Source organism: Passer montanus, unplaced genomic scaffold, assembly GCF_014805655.1.
Source record: "Passer montanus isolate IOZ18808 unplaced genomic scaffold, ASM1480565v1 scaffold16, whole genome shotgun sequence".
In the NCBI taxonomy this organism is placed as follows: Eukaryota; Metazoa; Chordata; class Aves; order Passeriformes; family Passeridae; genus Passer; species Passer montanus.
This window is the reverse complement of record NW_024363160.1, coordinates 5,049,543-5,065,369: the sequence shown is the minus strand read 5'-3', so window position 1 is coordinate 5,065,369 and position 15,827 is coordinate 5,049,543. Positions and strand designations below refer to the sequence as shown.

At 37.4% G+C, this 15,827-nt stretch overlaps 1 protein-coding gene across 4 annotated transcripts in view; it reads right to left on the bottom strand.

Moving 5' to 3' along the window:
- NCOA2 (nuclear receptor coactivator 2) overlaps nt 1–15,827 on the bottom strand; it is a 188,379-nt gene that overhangs the window by 48,084 nt on the left and 124,468 nt on the right. For all 4 annotated transcript variants that reach the window (XM_039702781.1, XM_039702784.1, XM_039702782.1 and 1 more), the window contains one exon: nt 3,475–3,578. In XM_039702781.1, the coding sequence (XP_039558715.1) occupies nt 3,475–3,578 (104 nt within the window). The remainder of the gene's footprint in view (nt 1–3,474; nt 3,579–15,827) is intronic.

The following is a 15,827-nucleotide window of genomic DNA, read 5'->3' as shown; positions in this document are numbered from 1 at the left end:
TTGAATAATGTACAACTCATGTGCTGGTCTTAGCAGGCAGTTCTGTCCACTGGTTACAGAGATGTTTAAAATATTGCACATTACTGAGCAGCTAGCAAACCCAGACAATAAAAGAGAAGGCTAAGGATGGCTTTTATTTCTGCCTTCAGCCACCCAAGCAGGAGGCTAAAGAGAAGACAGAACCAGGCTCTAGGTTACAGGTACACAAGGGAAGGTAGAGATGCAACAGACATAGGCTGCAAGTCAGGAAATGTCATGGAGATATAAGAAAAATAAGAATTCCACCATGAAGGTGGTCAGATATGGGAAGAGTCTTCAAAACCACCTTCCAGAGATATTCACACCTTGGCTGGACTCAGATCTGGGCCACCTGCTCTACTCAGACCAGACTGCAGTGGGAGGTAGGCATACACAAGCTCCAGAGATTCTTCCCAAACTAAGTTAGGCAAGTTAAATAATGATTCTGCTCCAGGGGAGGGTCAGTGAAAGCACAATGCAAGCAGAGCAGCTGAGCCCATGGCTAACAAACTCTTTCTTTGTTCTATTTTAAAATTACAAAATAATAAAACCCACAAAGAAATGTCTAAGTGTACACTTTCCCTGACTGCCTCTAAATAAGATAAACCAGGTCTTTTTTTCCTCCTGTTGGCACAAATTCTAATCTATGACATTGTTTTTTATCATTGACTTCTTTTTGTGTCTGATAATTTTTGGTTACTCCTTTTGATTCACTTTCTTTGTGAGCTCCATCTTTTATATGTACTTTCTTAACATTCATCACATTTTCCTGCTGGGTAGCATTTTAATTAATAAAGATTTACAAATTAGTTAATAAATTTAGTCAATTATTACAGTAGGCTCTAGTATATTTTTCAGCATAATAATTTCTAGTATAATAATCAGCATCTCTGCTATGGATTAGTGTCTTAGGCTGCATTTCACCACCATCTGAAGCCAGTGTAAGCATGGCCTGTTTGATTTAGTACTTCCTACATCACAACAGCAACCTGTACTGTGTGAGGCTATGAAGAGCTGGACCAGAGAGCTGAGTTGGCTGAAAATTAATTAAAGAAAAAAAAAGATGCTAGCCACATCAGTCCCCAGCTGGCCAACCATAGAAGCCACAGTATTTAGAGCTGGCAGAAGGATATGGGTTTGGCTGAACCATCCTGCTTGGCAGCTGTCCACACGTTAATTCACAGGGGCTGCAAAACCAAAGCTATCACAGATGTTTATGGGAGTCCTACGGAGAAAATTTTCAAAGGTGGAGATGGCAAGCAAGAGATTATGAGAGTTACTGGCATCCCACAATAATCTTCAGTTTTCCCTACTGTTTCCTAGAGTGGCAACTTGTTTGGCAAAGAAGTGCTCTCCGTGCTGCTCCCTCACAGCTGTTTCTTGAGCTGATCACAGATGTGGCCATCTGGGCTTAGAGTAACAAAGGGCTTTGTATTTCAGTCTCTCATTTCTTTCTATTCTCTTAAGAAAATAATCTTGCAGGTAAGCAGCAGGAGGCTTTTGAGGAAGTTAGTGCACCAAGACACTTGAATACTTTAGAAGCCTCCACTTTTGCAGTAATTTCTTATTTCTGTTCCCAGATGTGAGCCACCACAATCAAAAACTTTTCTTCAGAGCTATTGGGAAAATGGGTGAACAAATAATGGACAGTGTGATGGAAGAGAAATCAAGAAAACAGATATTTTAGATTATGTATTGGAACAGAAAATACATTTGTGTTTTTTGAGATGCTGTCATCTCTCTCTTGACTATTTCTCTATACTTTCTTCCTATCTACTCTATGCTTTAAGCAAGAAATATGTTAAAATATTCCTCAGAGACAGCTGCCTGATGAATTTTACTCACTTTCTTCAGCTGGAAACACTCATTATTTTGAGTATTCTTCAGTTTTATTCTCTAATAAAAACATACAATAACATTTCTAAAGCAAATCAACTAATAAACTATTCATCAGCATTGCAATTTTTATTATTATTTGGCAATAAGAAAAGGTAGGGGTTTTTTTAAGAGGTTGTATAAAAGGGTTCTGTAAAGATTAAATAACTGAATTGCATTTCCTTAAGGTGATAAAGACACAAAGAAAGTATCTGTAGTCTTTCCACAGCAAATATAGAACAACTTTCAGTCCTTTTTAAGTTTCCTGGTGCAAAAGGACTGTGGTTCATTAATTTCCACAATGTTTCATTGTTCATATGCAAAGGAAAACTAAATTAAATAGCAACTGAATAAATGGGTGATTTTACATGTCATGTTTGCTGCAGTAGCCAATCACACAAGATAAGCATGAAAAATATAATCTTATTCTTATTTTCCTTGTGATTAAAACAGATTGTTAAAATTAAATTAATAGAAAATTAAAGATAAATTTTAATATAGCAGTATAAGAGATGAATGCATAACCTTGTTTGATAATAAAAACAACAACATTAAATTCAGTGAGTATGTATAATAAATATTAAATTAAATAAATGAATTTGTTACCCTCACTTTTCAAAGAACAATGCCTCCAGCCTGTCTAATCTTATGTTTTGCAGTGTGAATTTGGAGCCTTTATTTCATGCACAGTATAGAAAACTATGTCTTCATTTGACCAATTATGAAAAATAAAGCAGATACTTAAAACTGTTATACAGGCATTTAGAAATGGCAGATTAGTTACGCTTCTGCCAAAGCTCGTTCCCTTAGCTTGATACAGAGTTTGTGTTTTATGTTACCTGAAGTTACATTTATTCTTCCTTACAGATAAAGTCCACGGTCAGAACGGGATGGGAAAAAACAGTTCGCAAGTGAGTTTAAGCAGATAAAGCAGTAGTGCACATGACATAAGGATCCCTGATAACATACCTGCCCAACATTACTGCTAACACACATTTGGAAGCTAGGCTTGAATCATACAGCTCTTTGGGGTATCAAAATAACAGCTAAAACCAGACAGAAATCTTAACTGAACAAACTGAAATACACATTCTGAAAATCTCTCCTAGATTACTTTCATATTCTAGATGGAAGAGTCCTGCTTCAAGCCCTGAAATGATAAAATATTAAAGCAGTGTAACAATGACATGCAATTTTAGAGGAATATTATTCACTTGTATACTACAGTATACACAAGTCAATGTTTAAGTGCAACAGGTCTTCCACAGCTGTTGTGGTTCAGAAAAAATGAAACATGCACAAGCAGACACCCAAGACTTGTTGTCAGCTGAAGCCCCTGAAGCTGTGTTACAAAGAAGCAGAACTCTCTGCACCTCTCCCTACTTCAAGTTAAAGAGTTTCATCATTGAATGCAAGAGAAATAAATATGCTGCCTGCTCTTTAATGACATAATCCCAAGTAGCCAAGATGGCTTGTCTCTCTTGACCATTCCTTTACAGCAACCTCTGACAACACCTTTTCACGTCATTCATTCTAGGAGGAGCAGAACTGCCCTAAATACAGGGATTTTGTGCTCTTTACCTCAAGCATCATTGGTCCAAGTGCATCCTTGTCGATGACACTCTGACCTGTAGACGATACATCTGCTTTTTGCACTTCATCTTCATTAGCTGCTGCTGCTTTTTCTGCAAGAGAGAATACCATGTGTTAAGCGACAGAAGACTGATCTCACTGATACACCAAGAGCCCACAGAGTATTAGGAAGAGCTGTGAAATGCTTACAGTGCAACAGTTCTGAAAATGAGATTAGACAAGTCTCCCATAATGATTCAACGGAAGCATAACCAGCCTATTTGTGTCTCAGTTTTCAGGTCTTATGACACAAATCAAATAATTTCTCATGTTTCTCTGCTTGACATTTCACCAAACTACAGAGCCTAACACTGGGCAAAGACAAGGGCTCTTTATGAAGGTGCAGTGGGCAAAAACTAGGATCAAGGTGTAGTCAAAGACTGATCTAAAAGAGCAGGCAAAGCTTACAGCTGCAGAGCTTTTCCACGACCGCTATATTTAGAAGGAAAAACATAAGTCCACAATCTACGGTTTCAGTACCGAGAAACAGCGGCCTCAGCTCTGCTCCCATGTCTCCACCCACGTTCTTACTATCACGTAATTTTCATACCACCTTATTTACCAATATATTATTAGAACTACATACAATTTCAAGTGCTGCATTTGAAAATTGCAGGCAAGAAAATAAGGATTTCAGGTTCCTGGAACATAATGCCATATGTTAAAATGTGTTGTATACAGCATCACAGGTTATATCCAACTCCAAACATAAGGAATATTCACAGAAATTTCAAACCTAATGGGTTTATAATTCCTATCAAGTAATCAACTGTATTAATTTTTTTTATTTCAAGAATGATATTTTTGTTTAAGGATGAATTAATAAAACTAATAAAACTAGTACATAAAATACATATTCTAATGCACATTGTACATAATAAATTAATGAAACAAGTTACTTTTTGTTGTTAGTTCTATACTCAAAATGAAATTTGAGTTCTATACTCAAAATTATTTTACTATTTTTCAAGCAGCAGTTATGTAAAAGCTAGGGCCATCCTGCAATCTAGAATATTAAAAGTAATTAGAAATGTCTTTTAATAGAAATTAGAAATTATTTTTTAATACAATGCAATAAATTGTTTTACTAAACATGAAAGCACACTGAAATTTTAACAAGAATTTATGTCTTCAACAACAAACTAGAAGAACATTCATTGTAAGAATTACTTAAAATACCATGTGCAGATGAAACAAAGGGCCTTTGGAAAATCACCGAGAGTGAAAATTCAAGCATCAGTCATGCAAATTAAAATGTATCCGAGTGTACATCATTTTCCACTATCTGTAGATCTGCAATAATGCAGGTAAAGTTCTTCTGCATTTCCCTGGCACAGGTTTTAAGGTCAGTGTGAATCTGTGCTGCTCAGACATAGAGTAAAGGAGCTGCTTTTGTGAAGCCCTGGGTGTTCTCCTGTCAGCAATCGCCCGCTGGCAATAAGGCTTTGGTCACTTGGGCTGTTTCATCCTAGATTTCTATGGTTTCTTGCTTTCATGAAAAGACGCAAATTTTTAGCTGTCTTCATAGGTGTTATGCACTATATAACACCATTGTGAATAATGATTTAACAAATTGCTCTGAAGATGGAGTTGCTAACAGACTAATTTCAAATCACTCTGATTAGCATAATCTGATAGAAATAAATTCACTAGAAAGAACTACTAACATTTCCTCTGCCACTTGAACTCACGAGGACATAAAATTAGTATCTCTGATTTACACTAGGGGTGGGATTTTATTTTTTTTCCTTACCTTTCTTGTTTTAGCAAAAAGCGGAAATCAGGTGTAACAGAAAAACAATTGAACAATCCTTCCCATGCTACAACACAGCAGAGTTGGCACCATATGATGACACGAAACCGAAAACATGTTCTAAAAATTCTAAAAGAACTCTAAAAATAGAGTTGAGCTTTTAATAAAGCCAGTGATGATATCTGTTTCCCATCTGTTCCTGCTAGCATAAAGTGATCTCTTATTTTCACACTGCAAAATATTAGAATGGACAGGGACACCAGCTTCTCATCCTCATTCAACTACTGCTTCAGCCATTGATACCATCTTGATTATGGGAGAACATGGGGTTACGCTCTATGAGCCAGAAATGGAGGGGCTGCAGATATGACCCAACAACCGTGTGAAAGCACATTAATTACAGCTTCCTCAAGTCACCAGTTTACAGACTACTTTTACTGATTATTTTTCACATAATATGAAATATTTGCTGCTGATTTTTTCACTCTTACAACCATGGAGTTTATACATTGATAAAAACAATTGTTTTCTTTCATGTGCACTGATGAGGTTTTATACAAAGGAAAAAGGGGACATTTTAAATTACTGTAATAGTAATCAACAGAGAAACTGCAATACCAGGTCAGACCAAGGATCTCTCAAACCCCACATCCACTTCCTGAGAGCCGCTGCTTTCTTCTCCATTTCCATATTTTCTCCATTTTGATTGTTTGACCCCTGACATCTTCTGTTTTCATCACCAGCTGTACCTCACAACTATTTGACTACTTCATTTTCTTTTCCCTTTTACACTCTTTTCCTCAGAGAGCCCAACATCTTTGTGGAATCAATAAACTCAGTGCTTTCTCAAGGAAAAAGTGTAATGAATGGAAAAAATATGAAAATTCTATTTATACTCAAATGTTACCTACCTGCTTTTCCCAGAGATGGTGACAAAGTACTACTCATGAACTACTACTACTACTCAATGTTCACTACTCATGAACTCTGGCTAGGCACCCTGAAAAGCAGTATAAATCACAAGTGCTCCAAAATTATGGACTTCCTAATTGGATCTGTAACTTAACTGGGTAAGAATTCAAGTAGCTGGAGAGCTTACAAGAGGCTACACATCCAGGCCACAAGCCACACTTAAATTCAAGTGGCATTGTATAGGAAACATAGGCCTCAAACAGCCTCTGAGTAGGACCAGCTGTAATTCACATCACTGTTATAAACTGCAGCTACTAATAATGTTCAACTATGCAATAAATTATCCATTTTTGACTGAATTACAAAGCCCCTCGTGTAGACTTTATCAGCACATACAAGAGAAGTAAGTGCGAATCCTGTCAGCAGTATCGTCCTGACAGTCAGTCATGGGGAATGTCTTGAAATGCAAATCTCTCCCTCAGCAATACAGCACATGGGGCTAATTGACAACAAAAATTTGTTACAGAAAGGCTGGAAAAAACCAATGATTGATACATGAATTTCTAATGCTGACAAAATAATGCATTATCACAAGTCAGTATTTTTCGTTTTTCTTAACAGTTCCAGCTTCTGGTGTTAAGTAATGGTGCAAAAATGTAAAGTTTACTTTCCCTTTCCTTTCCCTTAATTTTATCTTTTTTGAGTTCATGGGAGCCCAACAAAGAAATTAAAAGCACAGAGAGTTTATAATTGCAACACTAGATTAATGATCTTTGAATGTCAAGGCTTAGGAAAACAGCTGTAAAGGCCCAAAGGCAAAGCCTCTCAGAACCCTGTTCTCCCAGCCCCAGGAGAATCGCTGGTGTTACCCTCTGACTAACCACAGCCACTAGATTTTGCCACTGCAGCCACATGGAGAGTGGGAGCTGCTTCCAGTGATGACCTCACAGCTTGCAGTGATGCCTCCTGCTAGAACAGCGCTGCCCCTGTTAAATGTCAGCCAAGTGTTAGCGGGTACCCTACAGGCACGGTGGCCAAAGGGCAGCGCAGGAAGAGTGGACAGAGAAATACAGCTTTCTGCAGCCAGAGGAAGTGAGCAGGATGGAAAAGGACTTCCCATGGCTTCATCTCCATACAGGGAATTCTGCACTGAAGAGGGAGCATTGAATTACAAACTGGTCCCATCCTTATGAATACAGCTACAAGGGACCAAGCATATTTTATCTGAATTACAGTAGTATAAACTTGACGCACATGAAATAATTATTAGCTCTGCTCAATTAAGAGTTTAGCCTAGAGAGAGAAAAAAATTTAAATAAAATACAAGTACCCCTGAGAGAGATACTACAAAGAATATATACATCCAATTATGTAGTATTTTAGTGATGTGTGTAATTTAGACTTTAAACTGTGGGTATGTTTACAATTGCATAAGTAGTATTATACTAAAATACATATTAATATTTTCAATTGGGCATCTTCCTAGTGATCATAAACTGTATTTACTTTTCTACATTCAACATACAGAATAAAGAAGGAAAAAAAAGCTGTCAAAAATATTTTCTGACGAATTTATGAGTGGGAAGCCTCAAACTTTATTTAAAGCTCATTCCAGATTCTGAAAGCAAACCTTTGTGAAATCACCTTAGTTTAACAGAAATTCAGAAGTCAGAGAAATAGAAGCCAAAAGCAATAGTTGGAAGTCTCCTGCTACATTTTAACTTAGCAAGCCCTCTTAGTTTTCCATCCTCCCAACTCAAGCTATGTCAGCTCTCTCTGCATTTCTGACAGCAGACTCTGAAGTGTTAGTGACAGGCATCACCTTCTCTTGGTTGTGTTTCAAACCCTGCTTTCCTACAGGTGGGCCAGCAGGACCAGCTGAACCACTCAAAAAGCCCTCTTTGTCTGTATTCAAGCTCTGCTCCAACTTCCTTAAGGAAATTGCTACAGAAATATTTCCCCCTTCATGCTCTCTGCAAAACCAAGATGCATTTTTAAATTGAAAGAGCAAAACTTAGCATCTGCAGGAATTTCAAAAAGATGAAGTATAATTTGAAAGAGAAAATTTGCATCAACACAAATTTAGCTGATTTTTCACTGGTGCAACATTTAAGGTTCTTCACAGAACAAGAAGAGGAAAAAAGAGATGCTGGTGAACTGCTGGGCAGAGAAGAACCCATGGTCTAAAAACCACCAAAGAAAAAGGTCAAGCAAAAAAAGAAAACCCTGTAACAGGTAAATTCAAGTTTATTATCCAATACTGTTTAAAACAGGTTTCCCAAATGCCCTAGATGTAATTCCTGCTCTTTGTAATTTTCTGGAATTGCTGTTGAAATGCCATACTTATCTCAAATCACATACCTTTTCTGTACAATAGGTAAAAAAATATAAACAAAGAGATTTGTAAAAAGCGACACGAGAAAGCTCAACTCTGCACTCTTAAAAAAATCATACAAATCAAGATCCTTATAACAGTAACATCACTTGAATGTAAACGCTATACAAAGTTTAAACATGCAATTTAATTTTACACTGGAACTATCTTGAAAACAACTTATCTTCTCCATTTTTGGTACGTATTAGCCAACTACTCTTGTCTTGCCTAATTAATATGTCTAAGTTTGCCCTGCATGATCCTTCTGAACTGCTGTGCAAAAATAACATCCAAACAATCAAGAAAAATGCAGACATATTTAACTGTCCAATGGTAAGGGTAGATACAGTACTAAAAACTAATGCTAACATATAACAGAAAGTATACTTAGCAAAGGCTGTATTTTAGCTGACCTTACAGTTTTGAGTATTCGATTAAATAACATTTCAAATATTAGATGCAATAACATCTGTGTATGACTATTGCTAAGTAATTGTATTGACTCTGGTAACGGACAGGAGGTTTTTAACATGAATAGGGTTGCACATAAAGTGCCTTCAAATGTACCAACTTGAATAAAACACAGAAGAGGAAAAAACCCCCAAAAACTGTATTTGGTAATGTGAGTAGTTTTGGATCACTACACATGATGAAGTAAAGCAGTGAAGAACGTGCAAGTTATTTTGATGCTTGGTTAACCACAGGGAAAGCAGCCCTGCCTTGTAGCTGTGTAATTCAAAGCACTACGATCCATGGCTCACTTGAAACTTGATATCCCCATGCACGTCCTTACCCAGTTCCCATTGCCTCCACACAAGTTGTTTTTATTCCCTGAAAGCAAGCAATTTTTCAAAACACCAGTGCCTAAGAAACAGCAACTATTTCAGCAATCAATTTTAACACCAGCTTATCCCATCCTTGTGAATAAAGTTAGCTACTATTTTAGGGAAGTGATTATATAGTGAGGTTGCTCTTTCATCACACAGCACACATCTGTCCAGAGCAAAGAAGCTCTTAGACTCTTGAATACATATTTTCCCCCAGAAACTATAGATCAAGTCTTACAGGAAAAACTATGCAACATCTCAGGAAGGTTTTAGGAGGTAAAACAAGGGAGAATTATGCATCTGCACCGAACTAAAATTAGAAAAGCTGCCATATGGCTCTGTGAAGCCAGCAGCACGTTCTTATTCATTAGGAAGCATTCTGCTAACATAAAAACACAAGGCCTTCCTGTGCTCTCCAAATGTGTTTATCTTTTCAACATTAATGCATGATATATCATCAGGCTGCTGAAATCTCCTACAGTGCATATTAAAAAAGCACAGCTGCACTTTTTCTCAGCACGTTTATTCACTGTGAGCACAGCTTTGCCCACCTCCCTGACACAGCCCTCTTGTCAGCCCGGCTCCCCTCTGCTTGGAAAGGGCTGCACTCCCACTGCACGCTCGCCTGCCCAACTCATCTGCCCGCGTTGTGTTCTGCTCATCACATCCACATGGTTTAGCTTCATATTTACTACTGCTGGTGGAAGCACACTTAAATGGTAAATGACCCTAGGGCTTGAGCTAAAAGCCCTTGGAAAGCTGTAAGTGAAATTACTTGCTCAGGAGTAGCAGCACTTACAACGCTGCGGTTTCTTTTTCCAGTGCAAGCTGCTCTAAGTGGTGCAGCTGCTCTCCTGTCCCACACATACCTGCCCCACCTTCCCAGGGTAAAGAAGCATCACTAAGGCACTAACTCTATGGAAAGCTTCATATTCTCACAAAACTATCAAATATAGGTAAACATTCGTGCAGCTTTACAAGCTTTGAGTGAAACCCTGCTCTTAGAAAATTCAGTAACAGTAGCCAGCATATAAAATTTTCATGGACACTGAAAAGAAAACAAGCACTGAAAATCCATGATGGATTTAGGAATAGCAACAAATGGAAGTAATAACACCTAAAATTAATACTAGTTTTGTCTCTTAATAATTTTGACATTTCGCCGTCATTCTTTTCTTGTACAAGTCAGCATTTTTGTCACTCAATACACCTTTTGTAAGAAGTACTGCATAAGAAATAATTGCCCCCAGCTCAGTTAAACTGGAACAAAGACAAAAATAATGAAATTCAACTTACCAAGGATAATATTTAACTGCTGGAGAGAAAGAAGTCTATTATCTTTGTATGTATTTTTTGCTAAATACTTTAATAAGCATTTTACTACCTTCTCCTTGGTTTCTTCCTCCCTCTCATTTTGCTGTCTTTGCTTTCATCAACATCTATGACCTCTTTTCCTTCTCATTATTACAAAACTCAGTGGTCTGCTTCTTGGAAGTGAGGAAGGAGACAGTGGCAGCAGTGGAAGTGCCCACTCCTTCTGCCCTGGCTCCAGGATCCAGTTGTCTCCAAGCCCCATGAGCTGGGGTATTGCAGTGCTGCATTCCTGCCACATGGCACCACTCAGAGCACCAAGGCAGAATCCCATCCATAAATACACTTAAATAACATATATGAAGATTGCTAACTCTTGGATATAACAGTGACAGCTAAAGTGCCATATTATTTATATGTAAATATGCCTACTATCCACAGATTTATCTACTTAATGCAGTGGACAAGAGATTATTCTTACCTGTATTACCCCAGAAGGCCCCTAGTCTCTGGTAAGTTAAGGGCTGGGGACTGAAGCAAAACCCAGAGCTACAACCCTCTCACTGCTGCTGCTCAAGTGAAGACTCAAGTGTCTTGTCCGGGACCCCAAATCCTCAATGGCTTGATCCATCCCCAGCACACAATAAAAATATGAAACAATGCAGCAATTAAAAGAAATTCTTTGGTGATATTATTTTTAGTGGTTTTATTTATCAGTAAAAACACAGGACAATTGCTGTATTACCCTTTAAGTGAAATCTAAACTAAAACTGAAAGGAACCCTGAATCCAGAAACTATTTCTCACCCCACAGCTCATTTAAACTTGTGGTGATGTGTCAAACTACCACTTTTTGAGTGGAAAGTTATTTTTCATCTCCAAAACATGGAATTAAGCTTCCATCATGACTATCACCTGTTGAATCCCTGGACATGTGGAACATTAACCTTTTCCACAAAGTTTTCAAAAAGGTGGAAAGGAATATAACTGGGTATAGTTTTTACTCTTACAAAAGTTTTAGACTGGTCTTACTACAACAACATTTGAGTATGTTCAACATACGCTTTTATGTGAAATGAAAGGTTGTTCTTAATTTGCAATTAGAAAAATTAAAGGTACATGTATTCCCATGTTTTAAAGATATTATCTTTTCCCCAAAAAGATCACCAACACTATCTTTCTAGTGTATACTGACTGATTAGGGAAATATTTAAATAAAATAATCATCGAAGGTGCCCTGCCCAGGAAATGTCCTTAACAAAAGGCCAAATTCAGGATGATGCTGAGAATTTCTAATTTTCACTGGTTTTAAAATGCATTTTTAAATACAGGGATTTGGGGTTCTGTTTTTGCATTTACATTTCCTCAGAATGTCTAGTAACTGGTATAATCACAAATATCTGATTGATTACAGTGTAATTTACAGTATTTATTAAATGCCTAAAATACAGTACTCAAACAATAAAGGAGTACACGTGTTAGATTAAGCACATTGGCTGTCAGTGCCTTATCCCAAAATACCCTCAATTTAATCAGTTACTTATTATTCTGTGCTAGAATCAGATAAGCAGATTCAAATATATGTATCTGTAGCTGTATACACAAACACATCCAGGAAACGGTTTTGCATCTGTTGCTATTTACATGATTTCAAAACACTCACGTAAACTACTCAACTGTGCATGATAACAAATGCTGCACAGCCATCAGCACTGACTTAAAATCTGTTACATTAATATGGCTGCATTTCAACAGAAAGAGCCAAGCTAACTGACCTCTGCGCCGAAATATTAGATACAAATATTTGGCATCACTTCGTTTAACAAAGTAATTATTTTCTTTGGTATGTGCTGAATTAGAACAGAAAAATTTACTGTATTTCTTGGCATTCGCAATTTTGTAAGTGTTAGATATTTACCAAATGAGTAACCTCATCTTATTTTGATAATTCATCTCTCAAAACAGTATTAATATGAATGTCTAAATGGTGGGAGTCCAAAGTTCTTTAACATTTTGGCTGAGCTAATGTTTTCAAAGACAAGAAACATGGCAGAATCTGATAATTTTGTTCAAAACCGGGCCCCACCATGATCTCAGAAAGAATATATTGCTTTTACAAATGTTAACAGCCCTCCAATTGGTTCTCTGACATGTTAAAACACCAGCCAGATTTTGAAAATAAAGATATAAGGGTTAACACTCTTTAGACTAGAATCTGCAGATGCAGTTGCCAAGCTAATTAAACTTCTGGGTTTCCAAAATTTAGGCCAAAATAACATACTAGAGAGGAGTATTAATCCAGCCAGACTCTATTTCTTGAAGCCTAACTCTTCTGTACTCAACCAGCTGTTAAAAGGAAACAGATGACTCCTTTTCTTCGAATGCCACATCGCCATGATTACAAAATATCTGTCTTATTTTAGGATGCTGATAATAAATCTTTGTGACACACCAGATCATCCACAACAACAGGCAAAGATCTTTTTGCTTTTATAAATTGCCATTGACAAATGCATACGTTTTCAAGAGACCTAATGTGGCCCACAAAAAAGAAATATGATGGATCATGGGCTCCCTATGAAAGAAGTTTCCATAATAAAATGTAGGCCAAAATGGAGCACAGATAATTGAAGACAGCTAAGGAAGAACAGAAACAGCTTTAATTTAATGTGTCCATGCTAACATGGATTACAGGGCTCCTACTGTTTCTAATAGTCCAGATTATGGTAGATAAATCTTTTGCAAAAAATCTCTAAATCATTAAGGACAAGTAAAGTTTTCTTCTATAACAGCCCAGTGCTCAGAAATAGAAGCTTGGGCCCCCCTCCTTACTTGTCTAACCCACCATCACAGGCCTCAGCCAAAATTTCAAGGCAATTTAGAAACAGAAACTTTCCTATTACTGTAAGGAAAGCAGATGGAAACCCAAAACTTTCTTAGAAGAAACTGTTTATTTCTGCATGTTAGTTATTTAAAGGGATTTTTAAATTGAAGTCCTTCACAAAACTGTGTTTTAAGATAAATTTCATATATTTCAACAGTGGCTACATTACTTCAGGCACATTATGAATACAGGATGGCTGTGGGAAGAAAGATAAGATTACTAACCTGCATTGCTTAAAATATTCTCTAAAATGAAGAGATCTTTTTTCATTACCCTAGAAAATCTTGGCTTATCTTGTTGCTATGATTTAAATCCAGACAAAGTCACTTTTAACCTCAATTGTATTAATTTATTCTGTCACATATTAATTAGCAGACATTTAAAAATGTCTGCTAATAGCACTGATAGGTACAAATGGCCTCCCTTCAATAGACTGAACCATACTTAAAACTTAATTAATTAGGCACTCCCGTTTCTGTTTCTCTAACTCAGATTCATGAAGCAGGGATCAGCATCCAGTCTGAAATATGTCAGTATAATCCATAAACAGGAAAATGATTAAACACTAATGGTATTGTTTTCTCTCTTTTCTCAGTGAGCTGTATCAGTTCTCTTCTGAGAAGAAACCTGGAGCTGTTTGAACAGTTCCCCCACAGTTCCCCATGGGCAACTGGGAGCTCAGTGAAGGATGCTCCATGCTGTGCCCGCAGGTGCTGCCCAGCCAGCTCTGTCGTCTTGCTGCTCTTCCCAGCCCCAAACTCCTGACACGGCACAGGCTGGGAGTGAGGGGCCCTCGTTGGGCAGTCATCACCCTGAAAATGCTGAACACATGCAGCTTTAACCAGGAACTGTTGAAGATTATGGTCTGCCTCCAGCCGTGTCCCTCCCTGGCGCGAAGGCTGGTAATGCAGATCTGTAGCCAAGCCTCAGCATTACATCAGAAGTGATAATCCAGAACATTTCCCTCCAGTCTCCAATTTACTTATTTGCCTGCAAAAAGGAATACGGGTGCCTGCTCCTCATTGTACGTTTTAGCCCTTAGAACACCAACAGGTGAGACCTTTTACATAAACAGCTGTTATTTCCACAGTATTATGTGTTCACCTCAACCTAAACATTTAAGAATACTGGGCCAAAGTCCTTATTACATAAACCAACCAACTAACCCAACAAAAATCCCCACAAAAAACAGTAGAAGAAACCATACCCCTTAAATGCTTTGGAAAGCATTTAAGCTGTTGAGATAAAGGATATATGCTCTGTGTCTGAGCTTCAAAGAAAGAACAAGTGGCAATGCCCATGACCATCACACAGCTCAGGGAAAGGAAGAGTGTTCTTGCACCATAATTCACAATGACCCTGAGAAAGCCAATATCCTCCCTCAGTTATATTTAATAAAGGTTTTACAGACTGGCTTCTCTGCCTGTTATAAAAAGTAATATAAAAAAGTAATGGGAAAAAAGCCTACTGGGCATATTTACATTTCAGATTGCCAACTGCAAACACATAATTATATTTTGAACATTAACTACAATGGTCTGACAATCTGTACTACAATGTTCACTTAAAATCAGCACCTCTTGCAGATAGACAGATGGTGGCTCAACTTTGAAGCTCAATAGTAATCACAATAATCCTTGATTTTCATCAGTGTAACAGTCAGTGATTCATTAGTAACTTTTGTCACATTCCCTAAACTATTTGATGATTTCTTACTGCAGCAACTAAGAGTAAAAACATTATTAGAGGGATGACAGTGAATGGAATAAAACTGTCACAGGTGTGATGTTGCTGGTCGTAAAATTATGGCTAAAGCCACACCAAAGGCAAGAGATAGCAGGACTGGGGAAGGCGTGGGAAAAAACCCCACAGGACAACTACTGAAAAGAAGAGAAAACAGTGCAGGCTTAAAAATAAAACCCTTCCAAAAATGGGGGAAAATTTGAAAATACAAAGAAAATCCATTCAATACAAAACTCCATTTTTGACAATCAGTCAGGGACAGGGAGCATTGCATTCAGAGGAGTCAACAGCGATATGAAGAAACAACTGAAGAGAGAAAAAAAACCCCAAACATTGATATCTTTCCTTCAACCCAAGGCAGTGAAAGGTTTTATATAAAAGAACCAAGACAGGAAGAATTTTATATTATTGGCACAAAATACCTTGATATTTTTTCCACCAAACATCAAAATAAACCAAGGAAAATCTATATGAGGGGCCCTCTGAGTTTTCCAATCTA